The 23,597-nt window shown below is 51.7% G+C and overlaps 1 protein-coding gene across 1 annotated transcript in view; it reads right to left on the bottom strand.

Annotated features, from left to right (window-relative positions):
• Positions 1–23,193, bottom strand: part of Ark2c (arkadia (RNF111) C-terminal like ring finger ubiquitin ligase 2C) — a 61,297-nt gene extending 38,104 nt beyond the window's left edge. Inside the window, exons 1-2 of the mRNA XM_047526227.1 lie at positions 23,018–23,193; positions 17,931–17,971 (exon numbers count right to left, since the gene is read on the bottom strand). Coding sequence (XP_047382183.1) covers positions 17,931–17,971; positions 23,018–23,193 — 217 coding nt within the window. The remainder of the gene's footprint in view (positions 1–17,930; positions 17,972–23,017) is intronic.
• Between the last annotated feature and the right edge of the window lie 404 nt (positions 23,194–23,597).

Below are 23,597 nucleotides of genomic sequence, written 5' to 3'. Positions count from 1 at the left end.
CCAAAGTGATTCAAACTTTAAAGTTCAGCCACATGCCACCTCCCCCAGAATGGCTTCCCTGACCACCTTACTGGATCCTCATCGCCCAAATTCCTGAAGGCACATCAATCTCTGTACTTCTTAAAAGGCCAGGGCCCTGGGCAGCCTTGTGACACTGGTAATGATGTAACATCTGTGGTTTCACCCAAATTTTTGAATGGGTGGACTTTGTCACCCCAACTGGAATGGAAGCTCCTTACAAGCAGGAGTTACCTGATATGCCCCAGGCTTCCAGCTCCGTGCCAGCCCAGCAAGTCCTTCCCTGCTCTCCGTTTTAAAAACCCAGCTATGAATAACAGCTGTGACTCATTTTTTTTCCCATGCAAGCCATTGCTGGACCCTCAGGTCTGAAAATGTCCTCTCCATGATTAGCCTCCAATTCCAAAAAAGCAAAACAAAAAACCATTCAACTACAGAAGACTTTATCTGTCCAGGGAGAAAACCTAGAAGGAAGAGTGCTAACGGGTGGGTATGGTCCTGTGGGATGATTAGATTACCAACCGTATTTTTCAAAATTTCTTGTTCCAGGGTTTTGTAATGGGGCAAAAATAAAGTCATAGAATAGCAATAATAAAAACAGTATGTCCCAAAGACAAAGGGCATCTGAGCAAAGAAGAAAGGGGCCAGTCCAGGCCAGCCAGTGGCAACCATACTGGGTCAAAGGTCAGAGGCTGGTGAGGAAGAGGAAATGCAGTTTCCACAAAAGAATGGGGACTGCAAGGTAGACTGTCAGGCCAGAGCTGGTCCCCAACTCTGTGGGATGGAAACTGCAGTGACCTGGAGAGGGAGGCAGGAGCCAGTTCTGCTAATCCTGGGATTTCAGATTGATCTCAAACACAGGAATTCAAGGCAAATGAAAGGAACCCTACCTTGGTGTGGCAGGATGCAATTTATAGTCCTCATTCCTCCTGCCCCCCAGAAGTGGCAGAAGCAAGGACGAAAGCCAAGTTCAAGAAGGTTTTGGATAACTCTTAAGTAAAAGCTCCATAAATAGTCATTCTTAAAGGGAAACTAGGTTGTTTGGGGACATGAAAAGGTCACCCATTGCCTACCCTGTCTTTGTGTGTCCCCATCAGGGTTTGGATTCTGAGCTGGAGGGGACAGAGCCTGGAGCTGCCTGACACCTGCCTCACTGTCTACTCCCAGGCACCAACTCCTTGTAGGACAGCGGGAACAGAAGGAGCCCCACGGTCCAACGCCTGGCTGCTGCTGGTGGGCCCTGTGCCTGACCCTCAAAACTGGGGCCCACATCCAATCCCTCTTGGGATCCAGCTTTCCAGCTGGGGCACCCTGAGGGCTTCTGCCTCAGACAGAGGCATCCAGTGTCCCAGTCCCAAGCCTGCCACCCCTGGCAGGAGACCCTGGGTGAGTCATGCCCTCTCTGAGCCTTAATTTTCTCATCTGCACAAGGAGCCAGTGAGGGGCTCTCTCAAAACCCCTGTAGTTTGACACCTGTCCCCTCCAAGGTCATCAGTCTCATGGTTCCTGAAGATCCAGAATAGAAACCAGAAGGACTTCAAGCGCTTCAGCATTTCCATGAGAGCTGGCCCGCCTCAGTCAGTACCCTGGGGTCAATGGCAGTGAGGGGCCGAGGCCTCCCCCATGTAGGCCACCTGCTGTGTTGGGTCATGGCTCCCAGGCATCATTCCCCCGAAAAGGACCACTCTCTGGGGAGGCTGAGGAGGGCCGGTTTTATGCAGCAAGAGCTGACCAGGACTGGACACGTGTGACTTGCAAGGACACACATGTGTGAGGTATGTGAGTGTGAATGGGCAAGTGTATGAACGTGCACAAGTGCAGGAGTGTGAGGTGCAGGTGTGTGTGGATGTGTGCATATGAGGGTGTGTGGGAGTGAGTACGAAGGTGCAGGAGGACAGTCTGGTGTGAACGTTACGTGTACATGTGTTCAGGGGAGTGTTGTGTGAGTGTGCACAGTGTGTGGATATGCGTGCGAGTGTGCACAGGGGGCAGCAGGGGGCATCGGTGTGGATGCCCGTGAAAGGGTGCACAGCTATGCACATGCCACACAGAATCTCTCTGGACGGGAGGCCGGGAATATGGGTCCTGCAGGAAAGGCTTTTATGGGGTGCTGAGTCCCACTGCCTAATCCTCACGGCTGGAGCCCCCAAAGCTGTCCCATCTCCAGACTTTGCCTGGGTGTCCCACATACACATCCCACTTGACCCCCCCAGAGCAAATTCCTTCCCCCTCCCACCTTCCTGTCTGCCGCGTGGGGTGTAGGAGCTCACGTGGACCCAGTGGCCCAGGCTGGGACCCTGTCGTCCTTGCTGGTGTCTTCCCTTTCGCGCTCTCACTCAGCCTCTGTCCAACCTCCTTCCCTCACTTCTGCCATTGCCCCCGCCTCCTGCAACCATGGCCGCTGCCCGGCGTCCCACAGTGGCACGCTGCAGCCAGGTCCTGCCAGTTGTGGAGCCTCCCTGGTCCCCGGCAGCCTCTCTGGGCACAGCCACCTCCTACAGACTCTGCTGTTTCCAGGAAGCCCTCAGAGCTGAAAGAATCACCGACGACCCCTGAGCTAAAAATCCTGCTCTGGGAAACTCAACGCATCACCGGACTCCCCGCGTTCCAGAGGGCAACGCCCCTGCTCTGCCACCCGGGAGACAACAGATGTGCTCAAAAAAACATAAGGTGTCATTTTAGGAACCAGGCCCTACATAAAAGGAATTATATAATGAGCCTTATCCAAAAATGGGGGGCAGGGTTACCACATCAAACTTGCTAGAGTTAAGCTCGGTTCTGTGATACAATGGAAAGACAAGCAGCTTTGGAGCCAAAATGTGACTTTGCGTATAGCCACACCAGAGGGGTGAACTTGAGCATCTCACCTCATTTCTCCAACTTCTTCAGCCTCAGTGTCTCCAGCTCTAAAATGGGACTCCGAATCCCTACTTGACTGAGTTCTGAGACTGATAGGATGAATTCTGATGCATTGAGTCTGACACAAAATCAGTGTTAGTGTGTTTCTGTCACCCTTCTCCTTGTCCCTGACCTACATCCATCAAAATTACTTAGTAACTCAGTCGGGCACAGCGGTGCATGCCTGTAAGCCAGGCGGCTCGGGAGACCGAGGCAGGAGGATTGTGAGTTCAAAGCCAGCCTCAGCAACTCAGTGAGACCCTGTCTCTAAATAAAATACACAATAGGACTGAGGATGTGGCTCAGTGGTCAAGTGCCCCTGAGTTCAATTCCTGGTAACCACCCCCTCAAAAAAGAATTTACTTAGTAACTCATTGGATTAAGTTAAAAGGAGTAAGAGAACCCTCCGCTCACTGACTATATCACAACTTCCCACAACATTAAAACATTAAATCATAGCACAGATGTGGGAAGAACTTGCAGATGTGACCCCAGAACCACTGAGGAGTTTTGAGGAATTGAGATCTGCAGCAGAGGGGTTGCAGATCATAAATCAGGTTTAAAATTTCCTGCAAGGAAAAAAGGTGAAATCCAGAACTTGCCGTGGGAACATAAAACACCTTGACAAACGTGTAACAAAGTTTAAAATGGTTTATGATCACTTAAAAAGGGAAGGGAAGGAGGTGGCCACCCAGAGTCACTAGGGGCCAGTGGAGCTCCTTTGTGACCAGGTCGGCTGCGCTGGTGGGTGAAGAACACCAGAGTGTGACAGAGCCAGCGCTCACCAGGCATCTGGTACATTGCATAAGGAAGTGTCCGGTGGCTATTCATCAAAAAGAACAAATCAGAAAATTGAAGAAGACAGTTATGAAAGGTCTGTGGATAGAAATGAGATGTGCAGTCTAGGTACTAGATCCTACACTCAGGTCAGGTGGCACAAGGGAGTGTTGGCTGATGTAACCCAGAGGGAGGGAGGGAAGGTGGAAACTGGGGCCATGGGACGAGGCTTGACGAGGCTTGACGAGGCTCATATCATTGTAACACCACAGACGAACTCATAGTGCGGAGGCCAGAGGAGGGGCCATGAACGCTCCAGAAATACAGGCAGGTTTGGAACACCAGAGACTCTGAGCGAGACCTGTCTTCAAACACCAGCAGGGCTGTCCCTTGGGCCAAGGGAATATGTGAATTCTATCCAGCTTGTGAGGGTGAGTTGAGGATTGACTGTTAGCCAACAGAAACACTGGGAGTCTAGTTCGATTGGAATTTTCCATAAACAATATTTTTAGTATAACTATGTCCCTTGCAATAGTTGGGATATACTTGCACGCAAAAAATCATTTGTTGTTTATCTGAATTAATAGGGCTTCTTGTGTTTTATCTGGCAGATGTGCCTTTCTGTCCTGTCTGGGGACCACAGAAGGAGACATTCTAAGCTCCTCAGCTGTCGGGTCCCGTGACTCCAGGAAGCTCCCGGGAGAGGCTTAGATTTGGGGCTGACTCCAGGGTTTGCACATATTCCCTTCACTGCATTCCTCACGGGGTACAGTGTGTTCAAGGGGGCTCAAAGCAAGGATCCCAAGATGGAGTGAGCACCAGCTCGATTCATGTGTCCTCTGACCTGGGTACAGGCCCTGAGGGGCAGGGTGACCCTGGGCAAGTCATTGCTTCTCTGGAAGAGAACGAAGCATTAGCCAAGGTCCTTTTGTGCCCTGGTGTTCTTGGATCCGTGGTAAAACTTAAATACAAAGAATCCTCATGACACTGAGAGATCTGAGAAATTTCACAACAAGAAAAACATCTTCTTGACAGTGAATGATAGAAGTCAGTGTGGGTGACGCATTGGTGATGCCCTCTGACATGGGCTAGAATTGAGTCTGCTGACTGGTCGAGATTGGCATGATCTGCAGAGCCGGAGGCCCTAGGTCATGCCAGGGAAAGGGTGGCAGGCACAAGCTTCTGGGACATGGATCCACAGTCCTCAGGTCCTGGCTCTCAGACAGGGCCCAGGTTAGCACCCTTGCCCTCACCTCTAATCAGGACCAAATGGGCCTCTGGAGACCCAGGGCACAATGTTCCTGAGTTCCAAGCTTGTGTCCCATGGCGGCCCTGGGTCTCTGTCTGACACAGAATGCCCCTTATTCCCTCCTGAGCATTTCCAATCCTAGGTTCAGCATCGGAGAGCCATCTCTCCCTTTAGCATCTTCCAAGTCCCATCTCCCTTCCCCTCCCCTTTCTCCTGTCCATCAAAACCCAATGCACCCAGAGAGTGGAGGGATAAATGCCTCCATTGATGGAACCCTGAGTCCCTTGCCAGGATTCCATTCTAAAAGAAGACCAAGGAGGACAATCAAATAGAGCAGTGGCAGGACTTAGCCATCAGGGGCACACTGACAGGGCGGCTGAGAGCTGACACCCCTGAGGAAAACCCTGTCAGGTTCCATGGCCCCAGGCAATGGTGCACGCTGAGAGCTCTGGAAAAGCCAGCATCGGGTGGAATGTGGAGTTATCGAGAAAACCAGAGAGAGAGTCAAGACGAGGGAGAAAAGGGAGGCCTGCTCAGGGAGGACGGCAAGCCGATGCTCACCGTCAGAGGTCACAAAATGGGAAACAAAACCTGAGCGGGTGCCGGCCACAAGTCAAGGGCGTGGCCTGGGGGAGTCGCCCCTCTCTGCCTCTCCCTTCCTCACCCAGAGAGTGAACTGCCTTCCTCTGTGCGGTGCACAGTTCCAAGGGCTCTGGCGGTCCTCCCCCCAGGAAGAGGTCAGGTGACCCTGGACACGGCCAGTGGACCCTTGTTTCATCACCTCCCCCTTCTCCTCCATTCTTGTCCCAGGGCCTGGGACTCTGCTCGTGGCCATCAGCAGCCACAGCATGGTTTCATTGGACCAAACGGGTGCTTTCCAGGAAGCTGCGGCCTTTTCCCAGTTCCAGGATACACATTCCCAGGATGCCTGCAGTCAGGGTCCTCTGGGGGCGTGTTTGATGGAGGGAAGTAGCAGAGCATCCTGACCCATGGACCCCAGGCTGGCCCCCTCTGCTGAGCTGCCCTGGTGTCAAGACTCCATTCTCTCATCCCAGTTCCACCTCTACCTGAGCTGGTCCTTCTCTCAGAAGGCGTGTCTGTCCTCATGCAAACAATGGGAACCCCTGGGACAACCCGTAGGTGGCAGAGAGTTCTGAGGAACACCCTAAGGTCGAAGGTATTTTGTCCATATTAAGACGTGCCATAGTTCCTCATGACCTCTTGGGGACCTTGTTAACTGCAGATTCCTGGGTCTGGTGGTAACTTCACCACATAGCAATCTCTGGAGGCCATTCCCAAGAGTTTGAGCTTTAATGGGTGCTCCCGGGGTTCTTTGGCACAGTGAAGTTTCAAGTCACTGTCCTATATGTGTGCCCTAGATGGTGACTACATGTAGGTGGCATGTCTCCTTAGTGGTTAGAAGACAAAGGACAGAAGCCAGTGGGATAAAAGATCGTAACTACCCACCCAGAAGCCCCAAGTGATGGAGGGAAGAGCCTTGGTATTTAGGACGTTCACCCTCTCCTGTCACCAGTGCCAGATCCCTAGATGTCAGCAGCTTTACGGCCACCAGTCTCCACAGAGACCCCAAGGGTGACTGAGCTCTCGACTCACCCTCTCCCACTAGTGCCAACCCTCTTCTCCTCCCTGCCTTTGTGTGCCTCCAGCCCTCGAGCATTTCCACCCAGTGGTCTCACCTGTGTCATGCTCCTGTCCCCACCCGCAGGCACCTGAGGGCAAAGGGCTGGGTTTCTCCCACTGGCCCATCCACAGCTTCTGACAGGGTCAGAATAGCTGCTCCTCCTACCTGCTTCCTTTCTTCCTCCCTGCCACCTCACCACGACCACACACACACACACACTCACACACACTCCACCTCACCACAACCACACACACACACTCCACCTCACCACGACCACACACACACACTCACACACACACACTCCACCTCACCACAACCACACACACGCACACACTCCGCCTCACCACAACCACACACACACACTCCACCTCACCACAACCACACACACACACACACACGCACACACTCCACCTCACCACAACCACACACACACACTCCACCTCACCACAACCACACACACACACACACACACTCCATCTCACCACAACCACACACACACACACTCCACCTCACCACGACCACACACACACACACTCACACACACTCCACCTCACCACAACCACACACACACTCCACCTCACCACGACCACACACACACACACACTCCACCTCACCACGACCACACACACACACACTCACACACACACCACCTCACCACGACCACACACACACACACTCACACACACTCCACCTCACCACGACCACACACACACACTCCACCTCACCACGACCACACACACACTCACACACACACACACTCCACCTCACCACGACCACACACACACACATACACTCTACCTCACCATGACCACACACTCATACACACACACACTTTCACCTCACCATGACCAGACACTCACACACACACACTCCCACTTCACTATGACCACATCCACACACACACACATTCTCTCTCTCTCTCTCTTTCTCCCTCTCTCTTCTCTGTTTCTGCTCTGTCACCCAGTGAGAAGCCACACACACTGGCCTGACATGTCCTGATCTGGAAGGAATCTCAAGTCACCTCCCACTCCAATCCCCACTCCTGACCCCAAAGGGCTGGCGGGGTGAGAGACAGGACTGACACCTAGTCCTCCACAGCTGCAGTGCGGGAAGAGTGGACGCCCCCAGCTCGGCTCCTGCCCGCAGCCCGAGCCTGACTCCAGGCGGCCCAGGAGGCGAACCTCGTTGACTCCTGGCAGAAGGCAGCTTCCTGTTTCTAAGAATCCAGGCCTTGAAAGGCTGGGGCACCCAGCTGCCCTTACACAGACAGCATTGTGGTGAATCTCAGCGGCTCCTGTTTCCCTTGCAGAGCCCTCAAGCTTTCAAAGGAAAAGGGGCGCCAGCAGGCTGCTTCAGATACCCGCTGGATTCGGCTGGTCTGAGCCAGTTGGAAAATCAGCAGAGAATCCACCCAAGCCGCATCATGCCAAGATCTTGGGAAGTTTCCAGAGACTTGGGCCTCTGCCACACCCCTCCTTGGATGGCTCAGGCTGTCACTGTCTGGGCGTGGGGTGCAAGACCAGCACTACCAAAACTGTTCCAACCCTTCTTCATAGTCCCCTATGGGCCACGCCTGTACTTGGTTCCTGGCCCTGAAAGCCAGGCTGAGAACTGAACAAGTCCTTCACCCCTTTGGATTACACAGCGTTGAGCTGAACAGACGGTAGGCACTTAACGAAGACCACTGAAATCCAGTTACACTGAAGTGAGTTGATGTAAGCAAAGTGAATTGAGTTCACATTTAGTCGCTCTTAGCTTAGGCTTTACTATGTGCCAGGAACCTGCAAGGTCTTAGGACTCGGATGGGGGAAAGAGTGGGAGGGACATACCTAGTCCCAACCCTCATGGAGCCCATGTCCTGACTGGTGACAGGAGACCTGCATCCAGGCAGCTAGAATTTCTCTCCAGAAGCCTGAACCTGCTGACGTTTCCTTTCCCTCTCTCCCTGGGATTCTGGTGGCTAAGCCAGAAGTCCAGATGAGCACCAAGAGAGAACAAATACAAGATGGCTTTGGTGACACCCTCTCTGTCTCCACTTTGTTTCAATGTGACCAGCAACTGCTCCAGTCAAGCTATAGAGTCTGTTTTCCACCCTGCAATTTCGCTGGCTTTGGACTTGCTTTGGTCAGTAGAATAACGCAGAGGGGACAGCTGCAGTTCTGAGCCTGGGCCTCAGCACACCGTCACGTTCCTCTCTGTCTCTCAGATTCCTGCCCCCGCCGTGTGAGCAAGGCTGAGCTAACCTGCTGGACCACAGAGGCCCCATGGAGCAAGTCAGTCCCGTTGTCCCAGCCCAGTCCATAGACACAGAACAGAGCCTAGGGAAGAGAAGCAAGCCATGTAATGAAGGAGCCCTGCTGAGCTGATGTGGGGCCTGAAGGACACATTCTTCTCTGTAGCATGATGAGCGGTAATAAAGGACTGGGGTTCTTAGCCCCTGAGTGTTGGGTGAGTTATCACAAAGCATTATTGTGGCAATGGATACCAATACCAGTCCCAACCAGACAACCCACTGCAGCAGGAAAGCAGCCCTGCCACTCATCTGCCATCTGGCCCCAGAAAGCCACTGGAGGAAGAGAATCCCTAACTTGGGACTTTTGTACTGAACACTGCCAATTAGCTCCTGTCTCCAAAAGCCACTTAGGCATGTTCCAGGTACACTCCTGCTGAGATCCTCAGATTCTTGGAGCATCAGAGAATGAACGAGATCTTATCCCCTGCAGCAGGAATCATGGTTCAAATCACAGATGTGGAGCCGGACAGACTCAGGTTTGAGTCGTAGCCCTGCCATCCACCAACTGAGTGACTGGAGTCACTCAAAAAAGTGACTGAAGTAGTTCAGCCCTGGCAAATGCATCTGTAAAGCAAGGGTGATGTTCAAGTCGAATCAACTGTGAGGACGGAGTGGGATGATGTATGCTCAGTAATGATGTGCCCCAAGTGGGAGCCATCTTGCACCCAGGGAACATTTGGCAGCATCGGGAGACAGTTTGGGCTGTCAAAATTGGGGCAGGAGTGCCGCTGGTGTCTAGTAGGGAGAAGCCAGGATGCGACTGAACACAGCTCCCAAAGAATTATCCAGTGCCAACGCAAGAAACCTAGCCCCTGCCCCTGCCTCAGGCACACAGCAAGCAGCAGAGGAGATGGTCATACAGGCCCCTAGAGATGTGGGGTTCAGGGGCCCCTGCCCCTTCCTAAGAGGCTCAGGGGAAACCACTCATAGCAAACATGGTGCTGAAAATAGCTGACTCACCTTCCATCTTTTAATGCATCCACCCTATAGCTCTGTAAAACGGGAGTCCAGTTAGTCTGGACTGATTTAGGTGTAAGCTTGAGATCCACAAGAAGGATAGACTGTATGACGCTTCTGGGTTTCTGGCAGCTGGGATTCTACGGTCCAGGCAGCCATTTCCACAATCGCAGTGAGGCTTTGCATGAATTTCGTAGCACGCTGGAGCAAAGCCCCATGCACAAGAACATTCCCGTTCATCAAATGCTCAGGTTCATGAAGTTACCCTGCTTCCTCCACCAGGGCCACTGTTCTCAAAGAACTAGCCATGATAAAATACACTGGAACCTTCCTTTGTGAATTTAGAAAGACTTTGGCTCTTGCAGAAGCACCCTAGGAGCTCAGGATTTCCAATTTGTTGGCATTTGGGATGGTATGGGAGGGATCTATTAGAGCTAATTTGAAAGTCACCCCACCAGGGTCATTAGTTAATTATGCATATGCTTCAAACCAACGGAAACTTTCCATTTGATCAATTGTGCCTCCAAGAAACTTCCTCCTCTGTCACCTCAGTACTTAGCTGAGAGCAAAACCTGAGGCCGGCTGGCTGCAGACAGTGGAGGGTGGAGAGACTCACCCACAGTGGCAGAAGTCCCCCAGGATCACTTGGCTATCAGGCAGCTGACCCTTTGGTAGGGAGTGGGGAGGTCTTGCAGGAGTAAATCCAGCACAGTTGAATTTCAGGGACAGCTGGCAGGTTAGAATGAGGACTCTGTCCCAGTCTTAGGCAGGGAACATGATTGGAGGTGCAGAGGCTATACAACAACAGATTCCCAGACCAGGCCATGCTTGCCTTTGCCCCGGACACATGACACTGTCATGATGAAATCCGAGCAAGCACTTTCTCACTTCGAGTCCATGGTTTCAACCAGTTTAAAGTCTTCTCTGCAAGGGGCCACATTTGTCTTATCATCACTAGGCTAGTCAAGCAAGAAGATTCTAGACGAAGGAAATTAGTGAGAGCATGGTTCGCAGTAGAGTGTGCATCCTCCAGGGGCAGCAGGAAGCCAGCAGAGAAGGTGAGCTCACCTATGGCAGGTCTGCCTGCTTCCCATGGAGCTGGAACCAGCCCGCTGGAGCCTCTCCTGGGTCATCCCGGGTCTCCATCAGGCAGTGGGTGTCCTTGCTCCTCTAAGCCTCGTGGCAGCTGGGATTCAGAAGAGTTAAGGGGCCTCATGACTATCAAGTGGAAGAGGCAGGCTTTGAACCCTCTCCAGTCAGACTCCCGAACCCAACTGTACCACATGACCTGGTGTTCTCCCCAGAACACGACATGTCCACAGCTTTTCTACTTACAGGGCCATCTCCCTGCTGACCCCAGCACAGCAGCCCAAACCCCTTAGTATTGGAACATGGCTTCCTGGGAGGGAAGGTTTGAGACATCCGGAAGATACACCAAAGTTTGCAGTGAGTGATTCGGGTCTAAGACCTCACGTTTGATAAGGACCAGTTCCCGTCCTGCATAGACAGGAGGGGAGGGGTCCTGGCCCAGGCCAGGCTTGAAACTGTGGAAAGAAAGAGAAAGGAGCCTCCTCCAACTGCTTTTATGAAACCCTGAGGTGAAGAGGAAACAATGTGGATCTCAGGTCTGAAAACCATTGCTGGGGCAGAGGCCTCTCACAGAGAATTCCTGGCGGGCGGGTGGGGTCTGACCATCCCTCTCTTATCACCTTGGGACTTCCTCTACCACCCTAATATAAAGACTGGGGATAGTCACCCCAAGAGTTCTCCTTGAACACTGCCAGATGTGGTCAGATGAAACTAGCGACACAGCCTTTCGGCTGTGATTACAGAGTTCATACACAATGCCGTTTCTGGAAGCTGCTTTTAAATACAGACCCACAATTTAAGCAAATCTGATCCATGACAAACCTGAGTTTGTGAGGCTGATACAGCAGCATTTGAGTCCCCCAACTTTGCAGGGTTCATCTTGCCACTAAGTGGCTGTGGAACTGTGAGCAAGTGCCTGGGTCCCTCCGGGTCTCTGTGCCCAGGGAGTGAGGAGGCTGCCTCAGGGCCGCTGGTTTCACTCCGAGCTCCTACATGCTGTTTCTTGGGTTCCTGGAAGCTGGATGCACGGGGAAGCATGCCTGGGAGTCCCCTGATAATGTCCCGGTGTGAGTCATCTTGCTGTCAGTTCAACTCCACAAAGGCATGTTTTCCTCCTGAGTGCAGAAGTGGCAGGCTTGCCCCTCCCACAGGCTCAGTCTAGAGCTGGGTATCTGGGAATGCCCAACAAGGAACAGTGTCATGCTGAGCCCCAGGGATAGTCCAGGGTACACCAGCCTAGACCTCCTTCTGCAGGTCTTCCCCAGTAGACAGACCCTTCGCCCCACCCATTTGCTCCCAGGCCAGCTTCTCCTGAGCCCATGTCCAATGCCCCACAAGGGCAGCCCCTAGCCCATCGAGGACTCCCAGGGTGGCTCTCAAGAGCTGTCCATTTCTACTGAATTTGGGCAGCAGGAGACCAAAAGAGGGTACTGGGGGTCTCAGTTGGAGAAACTTGTGGGGTAGACATACAGGACTCCTGGAGAAGCCCCAAGCCAAATCCCATCAAATGCTCCATTGATCCTTCAGGCAGCAGAGGGGCTGGAGTGATTCAAACACCTTTGGGGAAGAGGCAGATCCATAGTGAAGGTCAGGGAAGGGTCAGAGTGGCATGGGGACACACACATAGGCAGGAGTGAATGCTGAGTGTGTGTGTGTGTGGCGGGGTGGGAGTGGGGAAACCTACTGTGGGGAGGGGGACACTATGTCCCAAGCTCTTCAATTGTCACAGCACAGGAAAGCGGCTGGGTGACCACTAGTCCGTGATGTGCAAACTTACTTTAATGTCCACAACCCAGCAGAACAGCTCAGACTGGAGGGAGGGTGGGAGAGCCTGCTGCTCAAACTAGCCCTGCCCGCCAGGGCTTGCCCCAGGAGGTCCCAGGAGCCCAGGTCCCACCATGATGAATGAGGATGGTGGGTGGAGCGATGTCAAGCACACCAACATTGTCATTTCCCTGAAAGGAGAGCACGCATTGAACCAGGTGCAGTGCTCGACTCCTGCACCTGACCTCTGATTCTCAGGACAACTGGAAAGAGCAGAGATGCCATCCATTGAGCAGAGAGCAGTAGGCGGACAGGCTGAGGGTCTTGCTCCAGGTTATACACTGGGAAGAAAGCACTGGGCCTCGAACCCCAATCTCCTGCCCTACCCCCAATGAGAGCAGAAGCCACGAAGTGCTCTGTGAACTGTAAACCGTAAAGAATGAATAAACGGCAGCCACCGCCAATGGAGAGGAAACCGGCACCATTTTGTCCACAACCCTGAGAAGTGGGAACTCTCAGTCACAACCACCCAAGCCAAGTCTGAGCTGGCCAGTCGGAACTTCAGAACTTTGTGAAATGTGAAGAACTTCCCCATCACTTACTGCTTTTAAGAATTTCAGTGCCCCTGTTTTATAGATGGCAGAGGTGCCAGACAACCAATATCCCCTCTTGGAGAATAATCCCTTCCATTTACTGAGTGCTTCCTAAAGTGATTTATGTGCCTTATTTTCCATTTGATCCTCACACCCCTATGTGGTGTTAATATTCCCATTATACAGATCAGGGAAATGAAGTACCAGGGTCAAGGGCACCTAGTTCAGGAATACAACTGGTACTTGAACCCAGCAATTCTGAGTCATAGTCTGATTGTGGTGCTTTCTATCTCCTTAGTCTTACTGTCCAGTCACCAGTGCTTGTGAAAGGGACTGATGGACTAACTGTCCTACAGAAAAAAGGAAACAAAAAAGAAACTGGCCAGTGTGATGAGTCAGTGAAGGGCGACCCTTCTCCAACTATTGCCATTTGCCCATTTGCTGTCAGGCCAGGGACAGCTGATGGAGTCGGTGCAGTTCCCTGTAAGACCCTCACCCTGGCCTTAATCTCCGTCCCTGTACCAATGCCACCCCCAGGGGGCAGGAACAAGAAAGAATCACAGGATTCTGAGAGGCTGGGAAGGGCTGTGGGGCTTTGTCACTGGCAGGAAAGATGGGGGCGATTTAGACCATGAAGGGAAGGAGGGGCTGAATGTTCAGGGTGAGGTCAGAGGAGGAATCAACCCAGGTCTCACCCAGAGTCCACCTGGAGAGTCCCAAGGAGTCATGGAACAGGTGCAGCTAGGCAGAGAGCAGGGACAAGCCAGGGAGAAGTGGGGACAGCATGATGACTGGTTAGAAATGGCCACTTCACCTCTTGAGAAGGTGGCTCTGGCTCCAATAAAACCTAAGAAGGGCCCCAAACCCCCCAGGTGGGCTCAAGTCCTGCAGCCTGGAAATCTATGTTTGGACAGTCACCTTTGACAACAGCAAATGCTGGACCTTGAGTGGGAGGAAGATTGTCCCTTCCCCCATCCCCCAGGGGCCTTTGGCTGGGTGGCACCCTCCCACCCCTTCGGAATGTCTCTGTGCCTACAGACACACACAAAACAGAAGAGTCGAATTAGATGATTGACATGCTTTGTTTTTTTTTATGACATATTATGTGTCTGTCCCATGGGAATTTATCTAGAGCATTTAGAACTTTGAGTGATGTTTCATTTATCAACATTGTTGGGAAAGAGTCACATAAGTGAATTTTCCCTGTAACAGAAACTTACCCATTTAATCTCCATCATTCAGCGTGGAAACCTTTCCTAAATGCTCACATGCTTGTTCAGTCTCCTTAAGCAGTGTCTAAATACAGGGGACTCTTGTTTCTTTAGGGTCCTAATTACCTAATGGTGAGTTATGATACAGGATGACTATGTACCCACTCCTCTCATTACCAGTTCTGGGGTCCCTAAGCCTGTCCTTCCCCTTCCAATTGGTTGTCCCCAATCTGTTGTGAACCTTGAGCCAAGAGAGTACTCTGGGTCTCATAGAAGCCTTTGTAAACCGAGTCAGTAAACTATTAAAGAAATCCCATATGCTGTCTCAGAGTTAAGTACATGTGTTTCATGGCAACTATTTCAATGTTTTGTGTCTTTTGTTAAATCTTCTTCTTTTACCCTTTATATTAGGTCTTGATTCTTGCATTGTTTGGTTTGGGTTTGTTGTTTTTGTTTGCATGGTGCTGAGGACTGAACCAGGATCTCACGCATGCTAAGCAGGTGCTCTATCACCCAGTGGGGTGCTACCTTTTCCCTTACACCCACCTCTGCACACGAACACATCTCTGAGTTCTCTAGGCTTACACCTTATTCAGGAAAATGGAACTTTCTTTGGTTAATCCTAAAACCACCCTGCAAAAAGTCACTTATTCTTGTGGACTAGGATTTAGTGAGCAGGTCCATGGTACCCCCACATACTCCCCATCTGAGAAGACTAAACCACCACAGTGAAAAGAAGCCATAAAGATTCCTTACACCCCAGATCCCAGGTGAGGGAAACTTCACTTAGCTCAGACCCTGGGTGCACCCTGAGCCCTTGACCATGGGCAAGGGCAGACCCTGAAGACAGAGAGAGTGTTGCAGATGGGTTTGCTCAGCCTACAGGCTCCATCTTTCCCATAATAAATTATTCTAGAGATGGAGTAGTGTCCATGCCACCAAAGGAATCCCAGGACCAAATGCATGTAGGAAGCTCCAAGTTTAAAAGTCAAGTTTTCTTTCCTGCTGACCCTTCCCAAGCCTTGCATATACCATGGGTCGTGAATCTGTGGGGTAGAAGTGCCACTGCACACAGGAGTTCCCAAAGTGGCCTACCCAGGGAACCCAAGCCCCTTCTGAAAATGTCACATTCTCTCACTTTGCTGCTCTAATCCTGAAGAGCCATGTGAACTTGAGCTAGCCCCCTTTCCATCTTTCTGCTTCATATTCCTCATGTGTCCAGTGATCACAGCATGGAGGGCAATGATAGATTGGGAATGGCAAAGAGATTTACATGGAACCCATGTGCCAACTTGAATCTTAGAAAGTCCCAGCCTGAAGGCCATGTTAGAATTCAGATGCTGCCTATGGACTTGGAGGAAAGCTACGCGGCTGATTAGACCTGTCTGCCCTGGTCCTATGATCGGGACTGACAACCTGCATGCCTCACACTGGTTGTCCCTGTAATTAGATAACCCCTATGGTCACCTTCTGCTTTAAGAATCTGTTTTGGGCACAACCAGGCCCCCGACCTGACCCTGGGCTCTCAGAAGTCCACAGTCAGAGGGATTGGAAACCTCTCCACTCTCAATATCCCTCCAGAGCTAAAGCTGGCGAGGGCTTCTGGTTTGTTCTCATCCATTGCTCTTACATGGCCTGCTTGCTTGACTCTTCCAACTGTCCATAACTACACTCAAGTTGGGCTGGGAGGACGGGGGATATAGCCCTGGCGGCAGAGAGCTTGCCTCACAAACACAGGCCCTGGGTTCAATCCCCAGCACCACACACACACATATATACACACACAAAGTTGTGCTGAAAAACGCAGGGATTTCCACATTTTGCACAGCCTCAAGGGGAATTTGGTACCAACATCCACATAAGATTCCCTCCTACAAGTCCTGGAATACCAACTCCTGTACACATTCTTTATCCCCGGAGCTAAATGCCGTTTTCGTACTGGATTCACCCTGAAGGCCTCCACTGTCCAGAGGAAACCGCTTTCCTCACTTCAGAGTGGTCCCCAGCACCATATATCACTGGAAGGGGGTGTTTTAATGAGACCCCCATCCTCCACACTCACTCACTGGGTGGGACTCTGGAGGCGGGGCCTGGCTATCCGTCTTTTTCTCACCCTTGCCTCAGTTGGACACTGAAGTGTGAGAACCACAGGACATCAAGAAACTTGTCTCCTGAGCTGGCCAAACCAGGGCTGTGTACTGACACGGTACAGAAGGATCTCACTGCTGTGAGACCACCAAGAACCAGTTTTCCTGACCTGGTCCATTTAAGCAGAGCACCTCAGTCTCCATCCTGCCTGCTGTCCCTCCAGGCTACTGTGAGGACAGAATTAAACAGGTATCTTTGCAAAGGACCTGGTCCAGCGCCAGCGCCCAGCAAGCCCCAAAACAGCAATGTACTTCCTTCCCTCTGCAAGTGTGTAGCTGCTCCTCCATCCCAGTCTTGTTCACCATGCCAGCATTTCTAGAAATGAGAAGGTGGAGTATCCCCAAGAATTACCCAAATCCACTGGGCATGGTGGTGCACTCCTGTGATGGTACATGCCCGCAATCCCAGTGGCTCAGGAGGCTGCAGCAGGAGGATCATAAGTTCAAGATCAGTCTAAGCAACTTAGCAAGACCCTGTTTCAAAATTTAAAAATTTAAAAAGTCCTGGGGATATGGCTCAGTGGTTAAGCACCCCGGGTTCAATCCCTGGTACAAAAAACAAACAACAAAAACAAAAAATCCAGTTTGCTGCAGGCAGAAGGAAGAAGGAAATGGTGGGAAGTGATAACAAAATGTTCCTCTTAGAGCTTCATGACCAGGCTCCCAGGTAAACCCTGCTCTTCCCACTAGAAATGGCACAATTCTCAAAAGGAGAATCTCCCCTAAATCGACAGCTCTTGGGGAAGAGGAAGGGTCTTCTTGTGTTCATTACCTCTGTGTACATGGTTGGCATGAAATGGGCACATAATTGTCTATTGGGTTGATGGATGTATGTATGGTTGGATGGATGGGTGGGTGGATGAATGAGTGTGTGGATGTGTGGGTGGGTTTATAGGTGTGTGGGTGGGTTTATAGGTGGACGGGTGGATAGAACAGATGGATAGGTGAATTAATGTGTGGATGGGTGAATGGGTGGATGGACGGATGAATGGATGGATAGATGGATGTGAGTTCAAGACATAAGACAACATAGGAAAAGACCTGAATTCTAGTGAATGGGTGAATAGACGGATGTGAGGTCAAGTCATAAAGCAACATAGGAAAAGACCTGAATTCTAGTTTTGGCCTCAGTTCTTACTGGTCCTAAAAGAAAATTGCTGTTAACTCCTCTGAGCCTCTGCTTCCCATAAAACAATGGTGGTTGTACCTACCCCAGCTCCTTCATAGAGGGAATTTGTGTCTCAATTGTAATGACTATATACAACGGTACCTGTTAAACTATCAGATCATACAAGTGTCAGAGGTGGTGGTGAGGGTGATGGCGATGACAATGCTGGCAAGAAAGAGCAGCCAGGGTGTCAGAGAGTTCACAGATCCTCACATGTGAACAGGGAGGCCTTTTATTGAGCCTGCCTTGCCAGTGTTAGCAAGGAAGCAGGGGGAGGAAGACAAGCCCAGTTCAGTGGGTACTCAGCTGCTTTCCCCTCTCACTCACGAGAGCATTCCCCTGAACTGATGGACCGAGACATTTGTTGCTGAGGCCTCATGAGGCTGTGGGTGGACCCCAATACCTCCTTTTTGGCAAATCAACCAAGAAAGAGGCCCAGATGGCCTGAAAGCAACTCCCTCCTGCAGACAAGGGGTTTGGAGAGCCAGAGCGTCAGGGCCGCAGGCAGCATGAGGTCATCTGGCCCCACCCCCTCATTTTATGGAGACAGTATTACAGTCTTCTTGGCACCAATTAATAAATGCCACTCCTCCCACCCCCGACACCTCACCAGGCTCCACTGAGACACTTATCACTTACAGAGGGGAAAAAAATCACTTTTCCAAGAGGAAGGCAAACACTGATTTATTAATTAATTACCTCAGGGGGTCCTGCCAAACTGCAAGCAGGGAGCAAGAGGCTGGGGAGGCAGGAAGGAGCTCTGAGAGGGAGTGGGGGTACTCAGCTCACACTCCAAGGCTGAGAGCTGACACTTCTAGATGGGGGCTGTGGGTGTGGTTTGAGATTTTCTCCCCAAGTGTTTGAAAGGAAGGTTTGTTCCCGCTGCCACCCATCAGCAGAAAGGAGCAGCATTGGGGAATTTGCAGCGGGGAGCACTCTAGAGACTATTCCATGTCCCCCAGAGCCAGCAGAACCACCAAGGAAAAGCTCCCAGCCTCAAACTCAACATCCTTGGGCATTACCTTCCTCTTCAGAACTCCTCCATACACACACGCACATGTAGGGAGAGGTGACTGAATTATGGGTCTTGAACTATCCTGTGACACAGGCACTGCCCCTTTGGAGAACTCTCAGTGCAAAGGTGCCAATTGAGATGGCCCAGTTGCTATGGTGAAGCCCTGTTCAATAGGAACCTCCTATTCAGTTCTTATCCCTGAGTTTCAGACACCAGTAGAAAGTTATGGGCACAAGCTAATAATCAATGGGCTGCTCATACTCATGACCTTGGCTCCATTTGCTTTGAGGAAACTTTCCCACAATAACCCTTTCTGTGATAAAACTTACATAATAAATACGCTGAACTGACTCATGGTCATTGCACTCCATCAGAGTGTGGCGCCCACCGGGTCCCAGCTTTTTCTCTTGTTCTGTGTCTGTTTGTTTTATTTAATTCCCCATCACCCCTCATTTGACTTCCTGAATTAACCATCTCGCAGGCCATCACACACACACACACACACACACACACACACACACAAAGTCCATCTAACATCTAGAGCCTCCAGACAAGACAATCTGTTGTCAATCATTTTCCTCCACTTATGAAAATGAACCTCTACTTCCATCTCCTTAGGAGAACTTACAAAATGACTCTCATTTCTGTGCCATTGGATTTGGGACCCAGAAAGCATCCTTGTAATTGGTGGGGCAGGATGGGCTCCCCCTGGCCCCTGACATCACACTGCCCCAGTCACCATGTTCTCCCGTTTGTGGGACATGGCTGGCACCGGCGTGGTGAGTTGGATCTCTGAGGATGTATGCCAGTGCTGGTTGGACTATCCCCCACTGGGACATTTTTGCCAACTGAGAGGTTGAAGGGAGCCCTGGAGACCACTCTGAACATCTCTGAGGGGGAGGAAATGGGGCTGCCATTCAGTGCATCGAGATGTCCAGAAACGGGTGAGTGGGGCTGAAGCAGCCATGCGTGTGCCCTGGCTCTGCCTGCCTCTGCGGTAGGAAGGGAGGCATTCTCTAGCTCATGCAGAATGGGCCAGCCATGGCCCAAATGGAAGAGGCAGAAGGTGGAGAAGGGAGGTTCTGCTGCTTCTGCGAGGCATCTGAGGGGTGGGCTTGCTTATGTGGACGGGGGCTATGTGTGTGCCTGTGGGTCAGGAGTGCAGCAGAGGGGTGTCCACGTGTCCACGGGAAATTTTCAAGGAAAAAGCAATGGATTTGGGAGAGGATAGAAAATAGGAGCTAGACAGCTCTGGGCACAACCCTGAAGGAGAGAGTTCCTGGGATAATAAACAAGAGGAATCACACGCAAGCACGCGCACGCGCGCACGCACACACACACACACAACCAGTCTGAAGGTCCTCAGTAAGACTGGTCAACTACAGGAACCACACCTACAGCTTCATAAGGCCTCAGACATGGACTTGGGTCCAACTGAAGTGTCCAGCTTGTTTCAATGACCAGAGTAGAATTTTAAATGGCTGGAGGAAGGGCAGGGCTGCACATGGAGCCAGGACAACCTCTTGGGATGTAAGAACCCTGCTGTATGGACTAAGTCTTGACCATCTCTGTCACAAGCTCTCTCTGGCTGGAATTTCTGTTTCAATCCTTAACTGCTTCTCTCTCTGTTAAAAAAATACATATCCAAATATTTGAAATAAAGCAAAATGAGGGCTGTGTGTCCTTCAGCCATGCCAGCACGTGGTCTGACAAACAGGGCAGCCTGAGGGGCATCTGCCTTCCAGGACAAAATCACTTTGACTTACCACTGAGCAGAGCCAAGACTATCTACATTTAGGTGCTAGCATTAGAGAACTAGTCGTGTGATGGTGATTTGTGTTGAATGGACACTGCAACACCAGAGGTTATGGTTTTATTGTCCTCCTGGACATCAACCGGTGTTATATCTTACTTAGCAATCTTATTCCACCATTCTTTTCCCCAATAATGTGTATGTTTATGACACATATATATGCATATACAGATGCACACATGTATACATAGCTTTTCTCATTCTATTTTCATCTGGGAGCATTATTGTCTTGGTTCCCTCATTTGCAAATTAAATAAATCTGTATATATTTATAAGATAATTGTGTTTTGAACAGTTTGAAACTTTTACTTTGGTGTTAATTTAGATGGACCTTCTAACTTCAGTCCCCATCACTCACTGCCTCTCCCAGATGGCTGGGGTCTGTAGGCGTGGCCCTCTTGGGCAGCCTCTTCTGGCCCATGTCCACCATAACAGCCAGGGTCTAGTTGGCCTGCACAGGCCCTCAGCCTGATCCTGGCCTAGCTGGTGACAGGAAGGGAGGCAGGAGGGGATCATAAACATCAATTCCCTGAAGCGCCATTGAAAATGAAGCAGCAAACGCTCTGGGAAAACTCCCTAGCACAGCGGGAACCTCCCACACACCCCTGGCAGGCTGGGAGGGCCAGAGATTCCAGAGTTGGAGGTGAGAGGGGGTCTCTCGGACCCTGCCCAGATTCCGCCTCCTCCCCACCCAGAGGGAAGCCTCCTGCAAGCTCAGGAGCTTCAGGACCTCTCTAACTTTCCCAACTCACAGGAGAAACTCCTGCTCATCCTCATGGGATGGGGGTGGACATCAGAGGAGATGGACCTTTGATGTAGGACAGTTGGAAAGGCAGGAAACTTAAGATGTGCAAGTGCCAGCAGAGCCTGCGGATACTTGGGGAGGGCAGATTTTCTCTTCAGTAGTAAGCAAAATATACAGTGGGAAACAAGAGACTGGCACTTGATGAACGCGTCCTGTTTTTTAAACATGAAATGTGTACAAGGGGAGGGGTGAAGAAGAAAAGGAGCGGGAGAGGAAGAGGGGGAGAAAAGACAGACTCTCTGAAAGGCACAGGTTTGCAGCTGCAGCCCCGGGGAGGGCCCAGCAGGAGGCCAGAGGCGCCTGCAGCCCTGAGGCCCTGATGGCACTAGGCCAGGGTGGCAGAACCCTGCTTCCTCCCCAGCGGCTGACCTGAGCGAGCCCTGCCTCCAGGGGCCTGTGCTTCTCAGGAGGAGGGAAGGACAGGATCCCAGCTGCCAGGGAGCACACTGCACAGAGGCCAGAATTTGCCATGTTGAAAACCTCGTAACCTCTCTACGTAAATACTGAGCCCCCCAAATCAACCCCTCTTTATAAGATGCCCAGACAAAGGGCCTGAGGGCCTGAACCTGCCACACAGCTGCCCAGGTGCCACCCCAGGGCTTGAGGGAGCTCACTAAGGCCAAGGGAAGGAGGTGGTGAGAGCACATGAGCGGGCCCTCGGCCAGTGAGCAAGGGAAGAAGCCATCTCTCCTAAAGGCCTTTCTTCACGTGGGGGTGGGAGCTCATGTCTGAAGCGCTGTTCTGAGAGTCTTAAAAGATGGATCCTCCCTCTCCAAGCGTGCAGAGAGGCCACATTGACACAGCTACATTCCCATGAGACCTGGGCTAGGGGAGCCTGTGACCCACTGAGACAGGCTAGGCTTTGTGACTGGAGAGACAGCACAGGGAGGAGGAAGAGGGCAGGGAAGCCCAGTGACTTTGGCGTGGGTCAGTGTTTCCTGGAGCTGGACTTGTCCTTGTGGTCCCAGCAAGGAAAGCCTGACTCCTCAGAGACCACACGGAGAGAACCTGGGCTCCAGGTTTAGACCGCAGAGGATGGGCCTGGCCCCTGTCCAACCCTGCTGGTGGCAATGGCACTCCTGCCCCACTCTGGAATGGCTTCGTTTCCCTTCGCTCATTCCCTGGGGCAGTGATGATGACAACACTGTCCCCGTTTTACAGATGGGGAAACTGAGACCCAGCAGAGCACCACATCCAAGGCTTCACCACACTCCCACACACAGCCAAGGAAGTAAGGCGTGTGTCTCTGCCCGAGAGTCAGAGATGTTCTCCACCACGGATTTGTTTCAGAGAGAGAAAGCAACCCAAGCCGGGCTGGGTCTGCTTCCTGTGTCCCTCACCTCTGTCTCCACTATGGGCAGGTTCTGGAGTTTCTGAGACCAGGGGAGGAGGGTTGGAGAAAGTGTGATGGGCACCAGAGGGAGGGTGCCCGTCCCGCCCAGGTCTCTCTCTGCCCTTAGCTGGTGGCTACTCAGAAACTTCCAGCCCAGGACTCATGGGCTGAGTTCAGGGCTCCAGAACCACAGATACTGGGGTGTCAGGGGACTCAGAAGCCACAGGCTCCCAGCTCCTACTCACAAGAGAGCCTCCAGCACTCTGGCAACAAGCACAGTGTCTTCCTGAGGCAGCAGGTTCACAGGATGGAGTATCAGGCCCGAGCACCCAGAATCCAGAGTCCCCTTAGGCGAAGCACTGGACAGTACCGGGCACTGCTCGAGCGCAGTGGGAGCCTCTGCCATCGCCACCACTGCCATGGTCTATGCGTCGTCACGGCCTCATTGCCCCTTGGCTTCCTTCTCTGTGGAACCTTACACAAGCTTCCCCGGACCTCCCTCAGACTAGCGGGTGCCCCTGCTCACCCCGGCTAGTTAACAGAAGGGGAGGCACCATGGCGTACATCTTCCTGGGCCTGCCTGCAAGTGTGACCTCAGGTAGGCCACTTAGCCTCTCTGGGCTTATCTCCTCATCTATAAAAATGGACAGAGAGGAGGGCCATGGATATGAAGCTAAGTGGAGATTTCTAGAATCTGGCAGAATGAGGTACAAGCCCTGAAAAGAAAACAGCTCTTTGTCTTATGAATTTGATTTGTTCTTTTAAATTTCAAGTTGAAAACAAGAGAAAGACAAGTGACATCTATGAGCTTAAAAACCTCTGGAC

Source organism: Sciurus carolinensis, chromosome 15 (assembly GCF_902686445.1).
Source record: "Sciurus carolinensis chromosome 15, mSciCar1.2, whole genome shotgun sequence".
In the NCBI taxonomy this organism is placed as follows: Eukaryota; Metazoa; Chordata; class Mammalia; order Rodentia; family Sciuridae; genus Sciurus; species Sciurus carolinensis.
This window is presented reverse-complemented; position numbering and strand designations above follow the sequence as displayed.